General features: G+C 39.1%; 1 protein-coding gene across 1 annotated transcript; it reads right to left on the reverse strand.

The window, feature by feature from the left end:
• Nucleotides 1-6,349: 6,349 nt before the first annotated feature.
• On the reverse strand, nt 6,350-14,752 carry LOC309707153 (aminoacylase-1A-like). Its single transcript, XM_082534294.1, has 15 exons — nt 14,636-14,752; nt 14,171-14,316; nt 13,271-13,335; nt 13,062-13,166; nt 12,874-12,968; nt 12,600-12,676; nt 11,648-11,737; nt 9,933-9,989; nt 9,751-9,824; nt 9,604-9,653; nt 8,790-8,934; nt 8,386-8,454; nt 8,221-8,300; nt 7,044-7,104; nt 6,350-6,908 (listed from the first exon to the last, which is right to left on the reverse strand). The coding sequence occupies exons 2-15, from the start codon at nt 14,295-14,297 to the stop codon at nt 6,744-6,746; spliced, it is 1,260 nt and encodes a 419-aa protein (XP_082390420.1). The 5' UTR covers nt 14,298-14,316; nt 14,636-14,752; the 3' UTR covers nt 6,350-6,743.
• Between the last annotated feature and the right edge of the window lie 2,101 nt (nt 14,753-16,853).

Consider the following 16,853-nt stretch of genomic DNA (forward strand, 5'->3'; position numbering starts at 1 on the left):
AGGAGAAGAATCTAGTTTGGCTTTATTTATCTCTGAGGAGCCACGTGGGATTTGTCACTGCCATAAATTTAGTTTTTCTATTTAGAGGAAGACGCAACACTTCAGGTACTGAAGGGTCCCTGAATGTAAAAAAAAATCAAGACGCTTCTAACTCCCGTTTCACTCCCCCGGGGTCCAGTTTACCAACTGGGCCCCAGTCCACAGGAGACCCAGTCATGGTCACGCATGACTAGATTAAAAAAAGTGGGGTTATGTTTGATCATTCATTTAATTTAGCTGCTGTTTACTTTTTAATGTAACCATTAAAATTGTGAGAAAATTCAACCACTCTTTTTAAATATCACACTATAAAACCATCTGTGATCATTTTATAGTGTGACCATGTCCCACAAAATTGAAATAAAAGAGTATATATGGGTTGTTGCAAAGTGGGACATGTTAATGCTGAAGGTGTTAGAAGTTAAAAGTGGGGATTAATCATTTAGTTTTAAATATCTGCTAAACGGATCTCATCTAATATTTGCCTTTGTGTTAATTTTCCTTCATATATCAACTGTACAGCATCCTGAAACATTGCCTGCTACCTACCTCTGCAAGAGCAGCGGAATGAAGGTGAGTTTAAATGCCATCCAGAGCAGCAGACAGTGCACAACAGAGGTGAAGAAGAAAGTAGAGCCAGGGTAGAATGAGGGGAGTGTCAGGGTTAATTTGTGACAGAAGAATAGCAACAAGATGGAAAAGAAAGGTTTACAAGATGGTAGTGAGACCTGCATGTGACAGTGGCGCTGACAAAAATACAGGAAGTCGAGCTGGAAGTAAGAGTGTTGAAGATGCTCCAGTTTCATAGGGAATTACCAGGATGGACAGAAGTAAAATGGGTACATCAGAGGATGTTAGAAAGGTTAGAGAGGCGAGTTTGAGATGGTTTGGACATGTGACCACAGAGAAGATTCATGGGTGTACTGAAGGAGGACATTCAGAGGGCTGGCGTGACAGAGGAGGATGACATCGAGGCAGATGACCTGCTGTGGCACCCCATAAATGGAGCAGCCGAAAGAAGAAGGAATTTACCCACGTGAGAGTAAAAACTTAGGTTTAAAAGAAGATAATCTCAATACTTCCTTGTTGGTTTTTATTTTTTGTACAGTGTGTTTTGGAGAGGAGAGTATCTGTGGATGTTCTGTTGCTACAAGCTTTTTGTACACGAGCCAATCTTTATCTAGTAAGGACTACTGAAGTGTTATACACTGGAAGAGATGCAAAAAACAGTGGCACTACAGGGTAAATTAAGGATGCTTGGGGCTGTTTTTTGAATTTCCAGGAACTTTTTAGAATGAACTCATTAAAGTATTGTTTAGAATACAGTCTCATTCGAACTATCATTTTTAAATTTTGTATGACGGTAGATACTAATAACAGTTGGAGCGGATTTAATTTAGGTGAAAACTGCGTCAAGGTCAAGGTCAAGGTCACAGTAAATACGAAAATCAGTAAAACTTCATATTTAAACTTCACATCTTTAAAACTTTACAGCAATATACTAAGCCTTGGGGGACATGAGTACCTAGGCTGGCATTGGCTAAGACCTTGACCTCTATTATCGTCAGCCATGGTCAAAACTGACTTGTAAAAAACTTTCATGAAATCATATGAAGTAACATATCATATGAAGAAGCGTGTAGAGAGCTGTACAACACACCTTCAATACAACATCACAACGACGCCATCACAGTGTATTAAAAACAGGCTGATGTCAGCATTTTGTAATAAAAACATTATAAAGCATGCAAGCAAGTTTTAGTGTAGCCATTGAGTTGGGTGTGGTTGTGCTCGCTGAGAGTTCTGGTTACTTCTTTGAAAAGTCTCACTGAAACATCCCCACTGAACAAATAGCTTGTTCATGAAAGCCTTTAAACATAAAGGGCAGAGCTTTGCTGTGTTCTTGGTGTCTGTATGCTGTGCATCCTGTCCATCATAGATAGACCCACATTGTAGTTCTTGTTTTTGTTGGTACTTGACCTTTAACAGAATTTTAATCAAGGAACAGCTTAGGGTGATTTTCTGGGATGAAAAGTTCAGAATCAGATTGGATGCCTGGACATGAGTAACCCTCATTTGTGTTGGCTCTGGTGGCAGCCACGCAGGGCGGCTCATTAGTTGAGCAAGACAATTCAGTCAGTATTTGTTTTGGTTTTTAAATCAATCCAGGCATAACAATTATTTACACAGATGACCATTTGATTTGATTTTATTAGCCATATTAAAAAGAAAAAAACCTCCCCCCATCATTTTTGTGTGTGGGTGTGAAACAAACCACACCCATATGAGACGTGGGAGTGGAGATAATTCCTTTTTGGAGGAATTACAACATGAAGTGGAAGACTCACATCAACGAGGAACTCTGTCACTGGGGGAGCTGATCTGGAATATCCTAACTGTACTAAGGGTTTATGTCTTTTATGTAATATGAAATTTAACAGGAGATTTTCTTAATGAGAAACTTGATGAGAAGGATGGAATTTGTGAGTAATTTGCAAAGAAATGGACTATGACAAGAGTCATAATTGCCTCTGAGAAAGCCATCGTGCAGAAATAGAAACACACTCCTTCCACTGAGGATTTGGACATCTTGTTGAAAGCAGCTAGCAGCTTGAAATGCAAGGACCAGGACTGAACTTTCTTATTACCCAAGGATAGGTGGGTATAGTTCTTTTATTTATTTATTTTTTATATGTAACGTGATTGGATAAAGACATATATTTGATCTATTCTTCCAATTAATCCACTCCTCTGTATTTACAGTCCTTGGACCTTATAATACACCATGCTGTGGTAATTAGCGTGTAACCAATAATATTACCGATGCCTTCTCTCCATTCACACATTGCCATAAAAAAGAGCCGGAATGGAACTGAGTCATAAAATTTAATAAAATCACTATTTATGTTATTAATTACACCTCTGATTTTCTGCTATGACAGTTTGAAACGCGTACTGTGACAAATTAATGTTAAAGCTGACACTGATGTAAACACTGTGCTAAATGGGAACTTAAAGGCATCAGGCATTAGGCACACATAACGCAGTAGAGTCATGAACAGCGGCCTGCAAGCCAGTTTTTGTGACAAGCTCTACACTTTACGCATGCAGTGAACACATATGGTGCTAAATTGAGAACTCTCTCTAAGAAGGTGACAGCAGGTACACTGGGAAGTCAACAACAAGACAACTCCCAAAAAGGAATAGTTTTCACAGACCAGCTCTGCTCTCTCTGTATCCCACCTGAATGACTTTTCTATAGCTAGTGTTCTTCTCACTGCTGAGACAGTACCTGCAGCACACTCATGTTGGACACATAGTCCAGCTCCTCCACACCTGCCATCACATGAAGATTTGCTCTCTCCCCCAGCACAGTCTCAAGAGTGAGGAGGTGTTATCAGGAGATGGGCCACTGCACAAGGACAACTGGACAAGGCTGTAGAAGGGCATCAGCAGCAGGACTAGTATCTGCTTCTTTGTGTGAAGAGGATCAGGAAGGGGACTGCAAGAACCCAACATAATGACCTCCTGCAGGATACTCATGTGTATATTTCTGTCCAAACTGTCAGAACCAAACTGCATGAGGGTCCTTTAGTGAGACCTGTTTTGACATCCCTTTCTCCAGAGAACACCAAAATTAGTTTCTGCCACTGGTGCCTGTTCCTTTTCACATATGATGTTGCAGGTAGCGTAGACATTTGCCACGGTGTCTCCGTGCTCTTTCATGCCCGTCACGTGTGCTCAAACCAAGAGATCACTTCCTTATGATTTAGGTGATAAGTTAAAGTCAAAGTCAGAGACAGTACTTAAGCTCATCCCATTTTCATGCAATCTGTCAGATGCACAGGAACACAGCCCAGAATAAGTCTGGCAATGGTAGACTACAAAATGATGTAACATATACTGTATCAGCCAGGCATTTGGACATGCTCTATATAAGAAAAGGAGATTTTAAAATGCAGGGAAATGAATTAAGCATCAAAATGTGCGGTGAGACAGAGAATGTGTAGAAACTAAGAAGTTAAAAAGCAGATGTGCGGACATGGGTCTCAAATATATTATATCAAATAACTGTTATTCTTTTATGGCCTATTTAAGAATAGAAATCTCTCTTTTAAAAAAAAGAGAGATTTCTATACTTAAATAGCTTAAATATGGAGCTTCTTTCTTCAGCCAAGGCCTATACAAGAAAAATGTTTTTTGGAAAACTACTAAATTAACTACCTTCAAAACACAGATTTGGATTTTTGTAGATAAATTTCCTTATCTGAGTAAAAACAATTAAAAAAAAACAGATGATCGCAGTGGCTGTTGAACTACAAGCCCTGAGAGAGTTAGCTCCTTCGATTACAAAAGGGTTTGGATGTATTTACCACCAAAGGACAGCTGTAGTTGCACTGCAGTGGAGCAGCAGAGCCATTCAGCTGTGTGATTTACACTGTGCATATAGCCCTTCATACACTGCAGCATCTGCGAGTATTAACAGCTCTCCCCAGAAGCAAGAAAACCATGGAAGTGAAACTCATTACAGCCTTGCTATATGTACACCAAAGCTACTTTACGGATACTGATAGAGAAAATGTTTTTCAGACTGCCTCTCAGTTCTTGTTTACGATTTTATTTCTATAAATCTTCAGGCTTTACTTGGTCCATTAATTGTAAAAGGTCTTTGAGAGCTGTTCATGAATTATGATCATAATCCTGGAAACGCCACAGTAGGGTGTGTGCACAGACCTTGTGAATCAGGTAAAATCTCCCCATGTGGGCAGGCACCCTGCTCAGAGACCACAATTAAGTGGGGATCAACTGTCGAGCAATTTTCGTTTCCAAGGAAAAAACATGTATACAAATTACTGACTCTGGTACCACATATAATAAAGGCTTTCCTGAAATACTGAAACAGCGAAGTTGTCATTGACAAACTGTTTAACAGCACCTATGTTTCCCCACAGCCCGGCATTCAGAAGCTCGGCAGCTGACCCGACAGGATGGCTGCACCTTTTCCCCCCCTCTGGGAGGAAGGATCTGGGTTCAGCTTTTATTCGGCTCCCTGATGGCCCCATGTGCTAATACTGCTGTCACGTCCTGGGGAGAGAGAGAAGACTAATTACTGACTGCACTCGCTTCCTGCCAGTCCCCCTCTGAGAGCCATACACTGTTAATTAGACGACAATACCAACGAGAGCTGCACTGTGGATGAGGCCGACCTTTACCTCATGTAAATAGCATTAAAAATCAAAATACATTTTTAATTCCTCATTGCCATTATTCCATCTGTATTTCATAACATCCTTCTTTACAGAGTTTTTCCCTTTTTAACCATCCAAGTAAAGTGAATAAAAAAATCACTTTCTATTTAAGGGACACGCTAAATAAAAACACAATTTTAATCTGGCTGGGTGAGCAGAGATTTTAACTGTAGGCCAGTTTTACACCTTTCTGTCTTACAGATTTTAAAATGATGCATTCTGATTTAGTGATTCCCTCTGGCCAACACATTAGATATCTGTCTGATATTTTAAATATGATTTTTAGCCACAGACTTTCTGTGAAACTGCACTCAGGCTCTGGAATAAAAGCTAATTGCAGCATACTGACATGCTCACAATGAGATCACCGTAAGCACAAACACAGTAATGCCACCATTTTACTTTAGGTTGCTAGAGCGCTAATGTTTGCTAGTAAGCACTACACCTAAAGCATAAATGATGCTGATGGAATATTTTGGGTGGGTGAGGATAATACTGGGTGAATAAATATCAGGACCAAAGAAAAATCAAAGCACCAAATCAAATTTCCTGCAGACATTTATATTTTACCTATTATCGCAACTGCCACCTATCTGTGGTCCACTATCACCAAATTTAGGAGGATGAATCCAGTGAGACATTTCTGCATTTTATAGTGTTGCGTTCCTTTAGGAGGCAAACCCATGTTGTGCATTTTGTGAAATACGAGCTCTAGCTCCATCTTGCTGTTAACAGGTGATAAAAAAAAGCAGCCTTTAGGAACATAATGGTGAAATTAAGTGGGGGGGAAAAGCTGGATTTTTGTTTGGGGTCCACTTTGTGATTATCTTGAGGCTACAAATGGATTCAGTGTTTTATTGATGTGATTATTTTAAGTGTTATTGCTGGACCTTTAACCAGATGTTTGGAGATTAAATGCCTCCCCCAAAGGCAATCAGAAGTGTTCTTTCATAAAACAACAGCAATTCTGCCTCTAATTAATAGGTCTAATTAAACCGAGTGTTAACGTGGCATCAGGCATGTCTCTCCTGTTTGTGTAGCAGAAAACAGGACAGTGACAGTAGTGAAGAAATACATTTATTCAGTTTGACTTTTGGTTAATTAAAATTTTCTGTCATCTAAAATTTTAGATTTGGTTTAATTAGAAACTGGCAATCAAAAGCCTCTTCAGCTTTCACTTGAGTTCTTTAAATGAACTGATTTACACAACAGGCATTAATCCTTCAAAAAAAAGGTACACTCAATCTCAACGCTAACATAAAGGATGCTAAGACTTGCTGCTGTGCTGAGTAAAGCAAAGCTTAGTGTGACTTCATCCTGAGAATCAAAAAGATAAACAGTACCAAAGGCTCAGTGCTCCGTTTAATGATATACTCTTTGGTAATCTTTGATAATTCCTCAAGTTAAATAGTCAGATAATCTGGTAAATATGTTTTAGAAAGGATTAAATTATGTCTAAGCCTCATTGGGAAGGGCAGCAACGCTGGCAAGAGCCGGGATGATCCTCTCGTACACGCTGATGCCTTTCAGGAAGACTTGCTCGTTCAGATACTCGTTGTGATCATGCAGCAGGATCGGCGTCCGGTTCATTGGAGAAAAGCCAATCGCAGGGATGCCCACCTAGATCATTAAACAAACATTATTTAAAACACAAGAACTGATTTCTCCCAGTAATGTCAATAAAAGAAAAACCTCAAATGACTCTCAGAAGAAAATTTCCTCTATTTACAAACTCAAGTCAGTTCTTAAACTCACCGCACGGATGAAACGGCTATCTGTGGCAGCAGGAAAGATCTCCTTCTTCAAAGTCATATTCCTAGAGTGGAGATGATCATATGAGACGTGGCTGTTGATTACACAGTATGCTCCTGTTTTTAGCTGAAACTATATGGATAAGATGTTTTTAAACGTGTGCAAAAAGTGTCACTGCCTATATTGGAAATGCTTGCAAAGCATAAGTAAAAACTCATATATATGTAAATCTCCCTGAATAACATATTAAATGAAAAAGAAAATTCTAGTGTTTCACAGCTCCACAAGTATCTGTGACAAACCTTTCCAAGCACAAGGAGCAAATTGTGAGAGTTGTGTGAACATTTGCAGCTAATGTGTGAAGACTCATAGAGCGGATATTTAAAGAAAAAAAAGAAGAAGAAAAGAAAAAAAAAGTTATGTAAGCAGATTACAAGGATATAAAATTCAGTTTTGCCATAAACTAATACAGCAGATCATTTTTATTTAAAATCTTAAATTATTAATTGTTCAACAGTAAGATGAACACATACTATTTGAAGAATCACCAGAGTTAGCAGCTGCAGATGAAGCCAAAACAAAGGTTTAAGCTGTGACCACTACACAACACTGCACACCTATCAGCCAAAACACTGACACGGGGAAGTAAAAAACACTGATCATCTGGTTACAATGACGATTCAAGACTCTTTATTGTCATTATGCAAGCATAACAAAATTAAAGCAATACTCCCTCACATGGAGAAAAGAAGACTTAACATAAATATACTGAGACAATAAAAATACAAAATGCAATACTTTAACAGCCCACAATAAATGTTGGACCCTTGTGGAGATAAAATCACTCAAACACTGCTGCAGCCCTTAGCCCACCATAGTATAAGCACTGCATGTCAGCAGCGGTCGCTTTTTTGTACTGGTTTTCATCTTTGCTTTGTGCAGTCAGCTTTGTATTCTACTAAGACAAAGATCTTACAGATGTGTGCCGTCATTTGTGTTGGGGTGTGGGGTTGTAGCCTCAGGTTTATATTGTTAATTAATGATGTAGTAATCTGATGGCATCTTAATGTGACAGATGCAAATCAGAGTAGAATTGTGGCTAAATGTCGTCACTTTCACAGACTCGTGAAAACAGCAGCGTTATGTATTCCAGGTTTGAAAAAGGATTTAGTCCACTCACATTTCTTTGCAGGAAGCACTGAAGGCATTCCACCATGGATCACTCTCATCTGTGGATGTGATATTCTGGTTCATGTGTTTCTACAACAGATACCAGCTGATTTAGACCATCTGACCATCAGAACAAACCAACAGCAGTCTTAGAGTTGAGAGCAAGCACACTGACCTGAGCAAAATCATAGGTGACATCTTCTCCTGCTTCCTTACACCACTGCTTGATCTGTCTCTCAAACTCCTGGTACAGTGGTAATTTAAAAGTCAATGTGGAGTACTATGACACTTGCAGCCATGTGCATAATTGTACGAAGGAGTTACACAAACACATAAATGGTAAATGGTAAATGGCCTGCATTTGTATAGCGCTTTTCTAGTCCATAGGACCCCAAAGCACTTTACACTACATTCAGTCATTCACCCATTCACACACACATTCACACACACATTCACACACTGGCGATGGCAAGCTACATTGTAGCCACAGCTGCCCTGGGGCGCACTGACAGAGGCGAGGCTGCCGGACACAGGCGCCACCGGGCCCTCTGACCACCACCACATAAACCACTTACGCACCTGTAGATTTACTGTAGGTGGTATTCTTAGGTCAAAGCTGACGTCCATTTCAGCCGGGATGACATTGTAGGCCACGCCCCCTTTGACCATAGTCATATTTACTGTGGTGACGTCACCAAGTGTAAAACACTCACTGGTATTTAGCCTGAGGAGAGAGAAGGTAATAATGCAAAACAGACCAAAATGCAACTTTGAATCAAACACAACTGCATTTTATAAAAGTTTATATTTTATTTAATGGTCTCTTCCCAATTATCTATGGGACACAAAGACAACTGATGAGCAGTATTTGACAATTAATACATTATTGCTTCCATTTCTGTAGTTTTTTAATGGTTACAGTGAATTTAGAGGTAATGTGCCAGAAGACACCTTTTTAAAATATTTTCCTTTAGTTATGTTGAATCGTTCATGAGAGACTGAGCAATTGAATTTCCACAACCCAATTATGTCATACATTTCTAGGCATCCAAAAGTGTAAATATTTATCTAATGTCCTGAATACTGTGTGAAAAAAAAAAACAGAAAAAAGTTTTTAAATAAATAAATATAGGCTACTCACATTTATGACATGTAAAGATAAATTAGAAGTTCTTAATGTCTACACAGTTCATTAAAGCATGCTGCTATGGGACAAATTAGCTGCAAATAGACCTACAAGCAAATTAACCCATCGTCTGTACAATTGAAATTGATTTACACACTTTTGTGAGCAGGTTTTGGGATAACCTATCACCTCTAACTAACTCCAAAGAGATCTATTATAGAGGAAATCTAGGACCTGCTTACACTACCAAAGTGTAAATTTCCTCACCTGTGTTTTTCCTTCTCTCTGAAGTCCAGGAAGGAGTTCATGACATGGCGCTATAAGAAAGTGAAAAGATAAGTGTTGTTACTGACACTTTCCTTTAGTCCTGTTTTCAACCGCTTTATTAACCAGTAACATTGTACAGATAAGTACCAGCTTCTCAGCTGCTGTATTCTCCACAAACCGAGACCCATGACCTGGACTGCCTGGGCAATGGACAGTAATCCCTGAAAGCAGAGGTAATCCTGCTTGATTCAAGACACGTTTTATCATCTAACCAGTAATTCAAAACTAATTTAAGTTGAGGTTTCAATTTCTGTGTATTTTGTACTTACACCAGGGGTTCCTTTCCCCATAAAACACAGTGAACGCATCAGTGGGATTGGCCAAACCTGCAGAGTATGCAGAAAAAACTCAAATACACTTTGATCCATCCATTTTTCTCCACTCATCCAATTCAGGAACAAGGATGGGAACGGAAGCCCATCCCAGCTGCCACAGGGCAAGAGGCAGGGTACACCCCCAGAGACAGAAAATCATGCACTCTCATATTGACACTTGCAAGTCACTAGTTAATTTAGTATCACAATGAATCTAACCTCATGCACAAGAACATGGAAACTCCAGTTCAAGATGTACTGACTCCCATTTCTGAGCAGACATAACCAAACACTGGAATCTCTTGATGTTTGGATGTCAAATTTAAACCCAGTGAAGACATTTATGAAGGCATATGAGGCAAAAGTCTAACATCTTCACTATTTTTAGTCGAAAAATATTTCAGGAAGTGTTCTTATCTGTATTGAAACCTAAAACTTTCTAGATTATCATGAAAAAAAAAAGAGATTAAAAACTATTACATTTTTTTTTACTTTGTAAACTGTGTCTATTTTTTTTAATTACTGTGGTTTTATAACAAAGGGAATTAACAATCATTTGAAGCACATTTGTCAGCCAGCATCACTGGCTGGCCACTTTTCTATCTAGCAGTCGCTGTTAATCAGCTTGCTGTTGCATTCTCTCTTATTGTGTTTACGTCTGATCAAACCAAACACTGGCTCTGCTATAAACTCAGCCATGCAGGCAAGTTTGTTTTTATCTTTGGCATGAATAATGTAAAAAAAAAAAAAAAAAAAGCAATTTACATATATAACCTGAAATTTTCAGACCTGCATTTACTCATTTTTTTAAAGGTCTCAGTGAAAAAGTCAAGAAGTTCAGAACTTTTTGAACTGATGTTACTGACACCAATTAAAAAGTAAAATCACACAACAACACAACGAAGTTACAATCCCGACTTAATGGTCTCACCCATCCTAAGAGAGAGAAAAACAGGAAGCCTAGTTAGTGCTGATCACAAAGAAAAAACACCCATATAAACACTTCCAAACCTCCCAGAGTAACACTTCTCCTTTCTCCAGAAAGTGTGTAAGGTTGAGGCTGAATCAGTTCGGGAAGATAAGGGAAGGTCTGAACACAGAGTATAACATAAAAGAATATGGACAGAAAATTACTAATATATGTGAAAGAAAAATAAGTAAATGCCAAATTTGATTTATAATTTATACATTTGAATTATAATCTTCCCCCATTAAAAAAAAACTTATTAAAAATAATGTAGTGGGTTTCAGGATTAAACCACTCTTCTATATGACATCAAAGAGAAAAGATAAAATCAAATGTTTGAAAAAGAAAGAAAATAAGGGAAAGGCTAGTAAAGACCGCCAACAACAAAGACATTCTCTAAATCCTTTTATTTCACTACAGCATGATCAATTCTCAAATTTAAATGTGTAGGTTTTTATTGTTAGTCTCTTCCCTTCATTAGCTTAGTTTTACTAGGTGCTCTTGTTATGGATACCTGCAGTTTTATCTTGTTTCAAAAGTAAAAGGATTTTCTGTGGAAATAATTCAAACTAAATAAATAACAAGTATTTTTAACTCACTCATACACTTTGGCATGTTCAATATTTTGATTTTGATTCATTTACTTTTGAAAAAGAATACAAAGGCTGCTTTATCTTTAACTGTATCTCTTTATTTTTTTTACCTTCATCAAGGGCAAAGCCGATGTTTAACTTGTGAAACTCTGGCTGCTTCACAAATGTCTCCATCCCCTTGTAGCCTCCAACTTCCTCATCTAAAAAAATAAGTAAATAAATAAGTGACTACAACCTAACAAGACTCGGAGAACAAACTTCATCCTTATTACTTGGATTCAATGATTATGGCTGATTAGACATCTGCTCGGGACGAAGCTGGGAGGAGCAATGCTGGCAACAATATAAACTCCCAGGAGCCAGTGCCTCCGCTCCACGCTGGCACAGTGCAGAAATGTTGCTGAAAGGGGTGCTGTTTCAGTTTAATTTATTCAGACTTGAATCAAAGCCTTTGTGTGGAAAGCAGACAATAAATACCGTACAACATGTACAAACAGATGCAGGAAACAAAGCGTACTTGGACGCACATATTTAACATGTCTGTACTGGATAAATGTGAATGGACAAAGTCCTGCTGTTAAAGTTTACATCTCCACAACCTAGGAGATAATGTTTAACACACTGTGTGTTTTCCTACCCATCTACACTGTTAACAGACCCCCTAATAAGAGTCCACTTAATATGCATTTCCTGTTTTTATGATATCTTGAGGTGTCTCTGGCAGAGTGACAGGTCAGAGTTAATCTTAGATTGAGCACATGTGTTTGGCTGACCAAAGGTAAAACTCATCTCCTTTGTGTTTAATGAGTACAAGACTACAGTTTGTGATCAGTCTTTATCCCTGTTAAAGAATTACTGAAGCTGCATCATAAGCAGTTAACAACAACAGGAGAATGAGGATGGTATCAGTCACACACTGTATGTGTTTTTACTGTCCTAGCATTACTAATTAAGGAGTAATCAGTCACAGTAAGTAAAAATACCTATGAGCCTGTATTAACAATATGTAAAGACATTACAAACAATTTAAAAACAGAATGGAGAGGCATATTAAAATCTTACCAGGAACAAACATGAGATGGAGAGTGCGTGTCGGTTTCCATCCCCTCGCCTTCAGCCTCCTGACTGCCTGGATGTACCTACACAGAACAAAGTGAACGCAGCAGATATATGACAGGAACAAGGACGAGAGTGTGAACTGACAGTATGCAGGCTGAGTGAGCGGGTGTTAAATCGGGTGTTTCTCATAGAAACATAAATACAAGAGAGCATCACAACAACACTAGAGCACAAATCCTGTTTAATAAAGCAAGTTATCAAGGCAGGTTATACCCACTGTATAGTTACACATTTCATGTCCTGTGATCCACGGGCATAAATGTTGCCCTCTGCATCTTTGAAAGCACTGAAAGCATCGTACTTCCAATGTTCCTGGAGAAAAGATTGATATCAAATCTGTTTTTTTCAGGTCTGTTACAGGTGATAACAGGATTGTAGCGCCATACAGTGAGACCGATGTCATACCTGATAAACAGGTACAACATCTGTGTGGGAATTCAGCAAGATGGACTTCAAGGTGGGATTCGTTCCCTCCCATGTCATGATGGATATGACTCTACCTGGAAAAACCTAAAAGGAGCAGGGACAGGAAAAGGATCTTTTTATTATTAATGTTATGTCCACTGTATCATGTAAACAACTGCTCTCTGAACGTAGCCATCAATGTCACACACCTCGATCTTCTTCAAGGGTAGCTCAAGCTCCTCCGCTATTCTGTCAAGGAACCTAAGAGCAGCATCTATGAAAGAATAAACAAACAACAAGACATCGCACTCAAGCATTAATAATTGAGTGAAAATTCTCAGTCACAGCTCCTGCTGCTGGACTTTGACAAGCCTTCTCCTGTCATCATTGCATTTTCAGCCACTCTTAGATGTGCATGTGAAAAGCAGTCTAGCTAGCCAGTCACACTCTCTCACTTTTTCTATGATTATTAACTCTCTCAGAGCAACTGGAACACAAACCCTGTTTAACATGGTTGCTGTTAAACAGGGTGAAATATATTTCCAACAAGGATCTAACTGCACGGGACGCATTTCACAACCGTAAACAGGGTCGTAATGCCTCCAAATAGTTGTTTGGAAAATGATCCATCCCCAGGGTCACATGTTTTTTGCCTCATGGCTGTTGCTTTTATTTTTTCTACTCCTGAGACTCAGCACAAGGTGTAACCACTGAACTGAAAACTTTACATAACAGCTCAGCGTTTAAGAACATCTGTTACATGCATAACTGTGAGCATTTAATGTTTAACTGACACAGATAAGAAGTGAACTTTGATTACTTTTTCTCTTTGAAGAAAGACAATGATGCCACTGATACGAAAAAATCCATGTTACAGTTTCTCAAAGGAAGCACAGATACTGTTTACAATACATTTATTATTATACTATATAAAGAAACAGCATTTGTCGAACATAATCTTAAAGGAAAACCACAGAGAAACAAGACATGAAAAAGATCATTAGTCAAGCAGCGGTTTGGGGTCTATTAAAGACAACTGCATCCCAAAATTCAATTGCGCCATATCGCTAAAGGTCACGAACTGAGCTCATGTAATACAAGTCTCTCACCATAGTCGGGCTCTGGGTGCACAGTTCTGAGCCGGAGGTAGTCTCTAAAAAGAGACACGGAGGGGTCTTCACCCTCAGGAAAGCTCTGTCCGCCTCCAACACCTGGACCGTCTTTGTCAGGCAGCATGGTTCGACTTATCCTCTGCCTGAGGACATAGGAGGCAACACACGGCATGTCACAGTGATAACACGCCAGGTTCATGTGGCAAATATCTGTTCTTTATCTGGCACAGACATGACGCTAAATCCGTTTATCACTGTCTCCCTTTTACCGCTGCCATGACCTTACCTGCTTAAAACACCTCAGCTCGGGTCCTGATAAAAGCTAGCTAGCCTCAAGCGAGTTGACTTATTGTCCCTGTCTTTTGGCACAGGCTCCAGCAGCGGAGATTACAGGACGGCAAATAGCGCAGTGTTATTTACTCCACCTTATTTTAATACTTATTATTACTTGTTATTACTCACCCTCTCCAGCCACGCAAGCTCCTACGACCCAGGTAACCAGGTTTGTGACAGTGTGTGGCGTGTGTGTTACTGTGTATCAGCTGACATGCTGCTGGCTTCCTGCCCTTCAAAATAAAAGTCTACTAGCTGTGGTAACTACAATGAATTTGCATTTTCTGCCTTTCTGTTTCACACATTTGAAAGACACATTTTAATGCTATCGCCCCGTACTGACACGCTTTCAGGTTTTCCGATCGTGGCTCAAGAGTTGGCAGTTCGTCTTGTAATCGGAAGGTTGCAAGACCTTCCGAACGCCAGGTTCGAGCCCCGGCGTCCTTGGGCAAGACACTTCACCCGTTGCCTACTGGTGGTGGTCAGAGGGCCCGGTGGTGCCAGTGTCCGGCAGCCTCGCCTCTGTCAGTGCGCCCCAGGGTGGCTGTGGCTACAATGTAGCTTGTCATCACCAGTGTGTGAATGGGTGGATGACTGAATGTAGTGTAAAGCGCTTTGGGGTCCATAGTGACTAAATAAAAGCGCTATACAAATACAGGCCATTTACTATTACCATTCTTTTCCCTTTAGGGGTCGCTACAGCCGATCATATTCTTCCATCCCGCCCAAGTTCGAGCATCCTCCTCTGTCACATCAGCCCTGCATGTCCTCCTTCACTGCATGCATGGATCATCTCCATGGTCTTCCCTTTTTTCTCCCGCCTGGCAGCTCCATCTTCATAATCTTATGTCCAGTTTACCCACTATCCCTCCTCTGCACATGTCCAAACCATCTCAACGTTTATCTCCAAAGCACTCATGAGCTTTCTCTGATATAAAGGCTTGATTTAAGTAAATTTATTTATTTTACTAATTTACTTATTGAGAGGTTTCTTCCCATATAATTTCCTTTGCATTGTTTTATATCTTGTATGCTTTGAATGTATGTATTACATTTTTAAAATTAAAATACAAATTTAATACCAGACACTTCAGTTGGCATATACATATGTGGATTTATGTGCACATGCAGTCTGTGCATGTACACACATGAATAATTTTGTTCCTTAAATAAATGGCATTGTTTCACTGCTGACTGATATCCTGCTCAGTATCTTTTGCTCCCTGCTTTTAAATCAGATGTCACTCTCAACATGCCAGAAAGGACCAGAAACTCAAGTTGAAACTAGAACTTAAATTGTGAAAGCAGGCTGATTGGTGAGCTACCAGACAGTTACTCATTTAATCGTCTCCATCCTGGTCTGCCACCACCAGCTCGACCTCCTGTCTTTTTGTCAGTATCAGTCTCCAAATCATACATCATAGCAGGTCTCACTACCATCTTGTAAATCTTCTCTTGCATCTATTTTTTTGTTGCTCATCTCCACCCACTCCACCCTGCCTGCACTCTCTATTTCACCCCTCTTTTGCACTGTCCATTACTTTGAATGACCAACTAACCAGAGGTATTTCTTGCAGCTCATTCACCTACACTACCTGTGAGATCTATGCGACTTCACCATTCCACCTGCCTCCCTTTCGTTCATTAATTTTATTTTAATTTGGGGCCTGGATAAAAAAAAAAAAAGTACAAAAAATATATACAAGTCACAAATTATATACAGAAAACTTCTACAAAGAAAGTCATATAAATACATCAAGGTTAAGCTTAAGGTTTGTTCCTTCTTAACATGGCAGCATGCTGAATGAAATACACAAAGCACAGATTTTTTTGCCTTTATTTTAAGCAGTGCACATATTTTCCTTTTTCCATGATTGTCCAAACTCATTGAAAATATATTACATACAACTTCAATATTATATAATACAAGAGTTGGTTTTTAAATTATTTTTACATTGTTAACACTTTCTTTTACTGTTTTTTAAACTCCATTACTTTGAGCATCAAGTGTGTTTGCTTTTGTTTAGCACAGCTTGTGTTTAATGGGAGCCAGAATGGTTACCAGATATTTATAGAAATGCTGTTTGTTAAATGTGAAACTAACAGAAGCTTTCAAATACAGGTGGAAGCAACATTTGCTTATTTACAGTAACCTACATGTCACCCACAAAAATGGTAACAGTCACTCAAACCACATTAAATATTTTTTACATGCAACAGGCGATGAGAAAAACAAGAATCAAAACTCACCACTATACAAGTCTCTGTTTTTTTGTTTTTTTAACAAGATAAGCTGAATTACTCTTGTATTTTTAGGCGGCAAAGGAACTGAAAAATAATGCATTTG

Source organism: Aulonocara stuartgranti (genome assembly GCF_965226115.1).
Source record: "Aulonocara stuartgranti genome assembly, chromosome: 5".
NCBI classification, from domain to species: Eukaryota; Metazoa; Chordata; class Actinopteri; order Cichliformes; family Cichlidae; genus Aulonocara; species Aulonocara stuartgranti.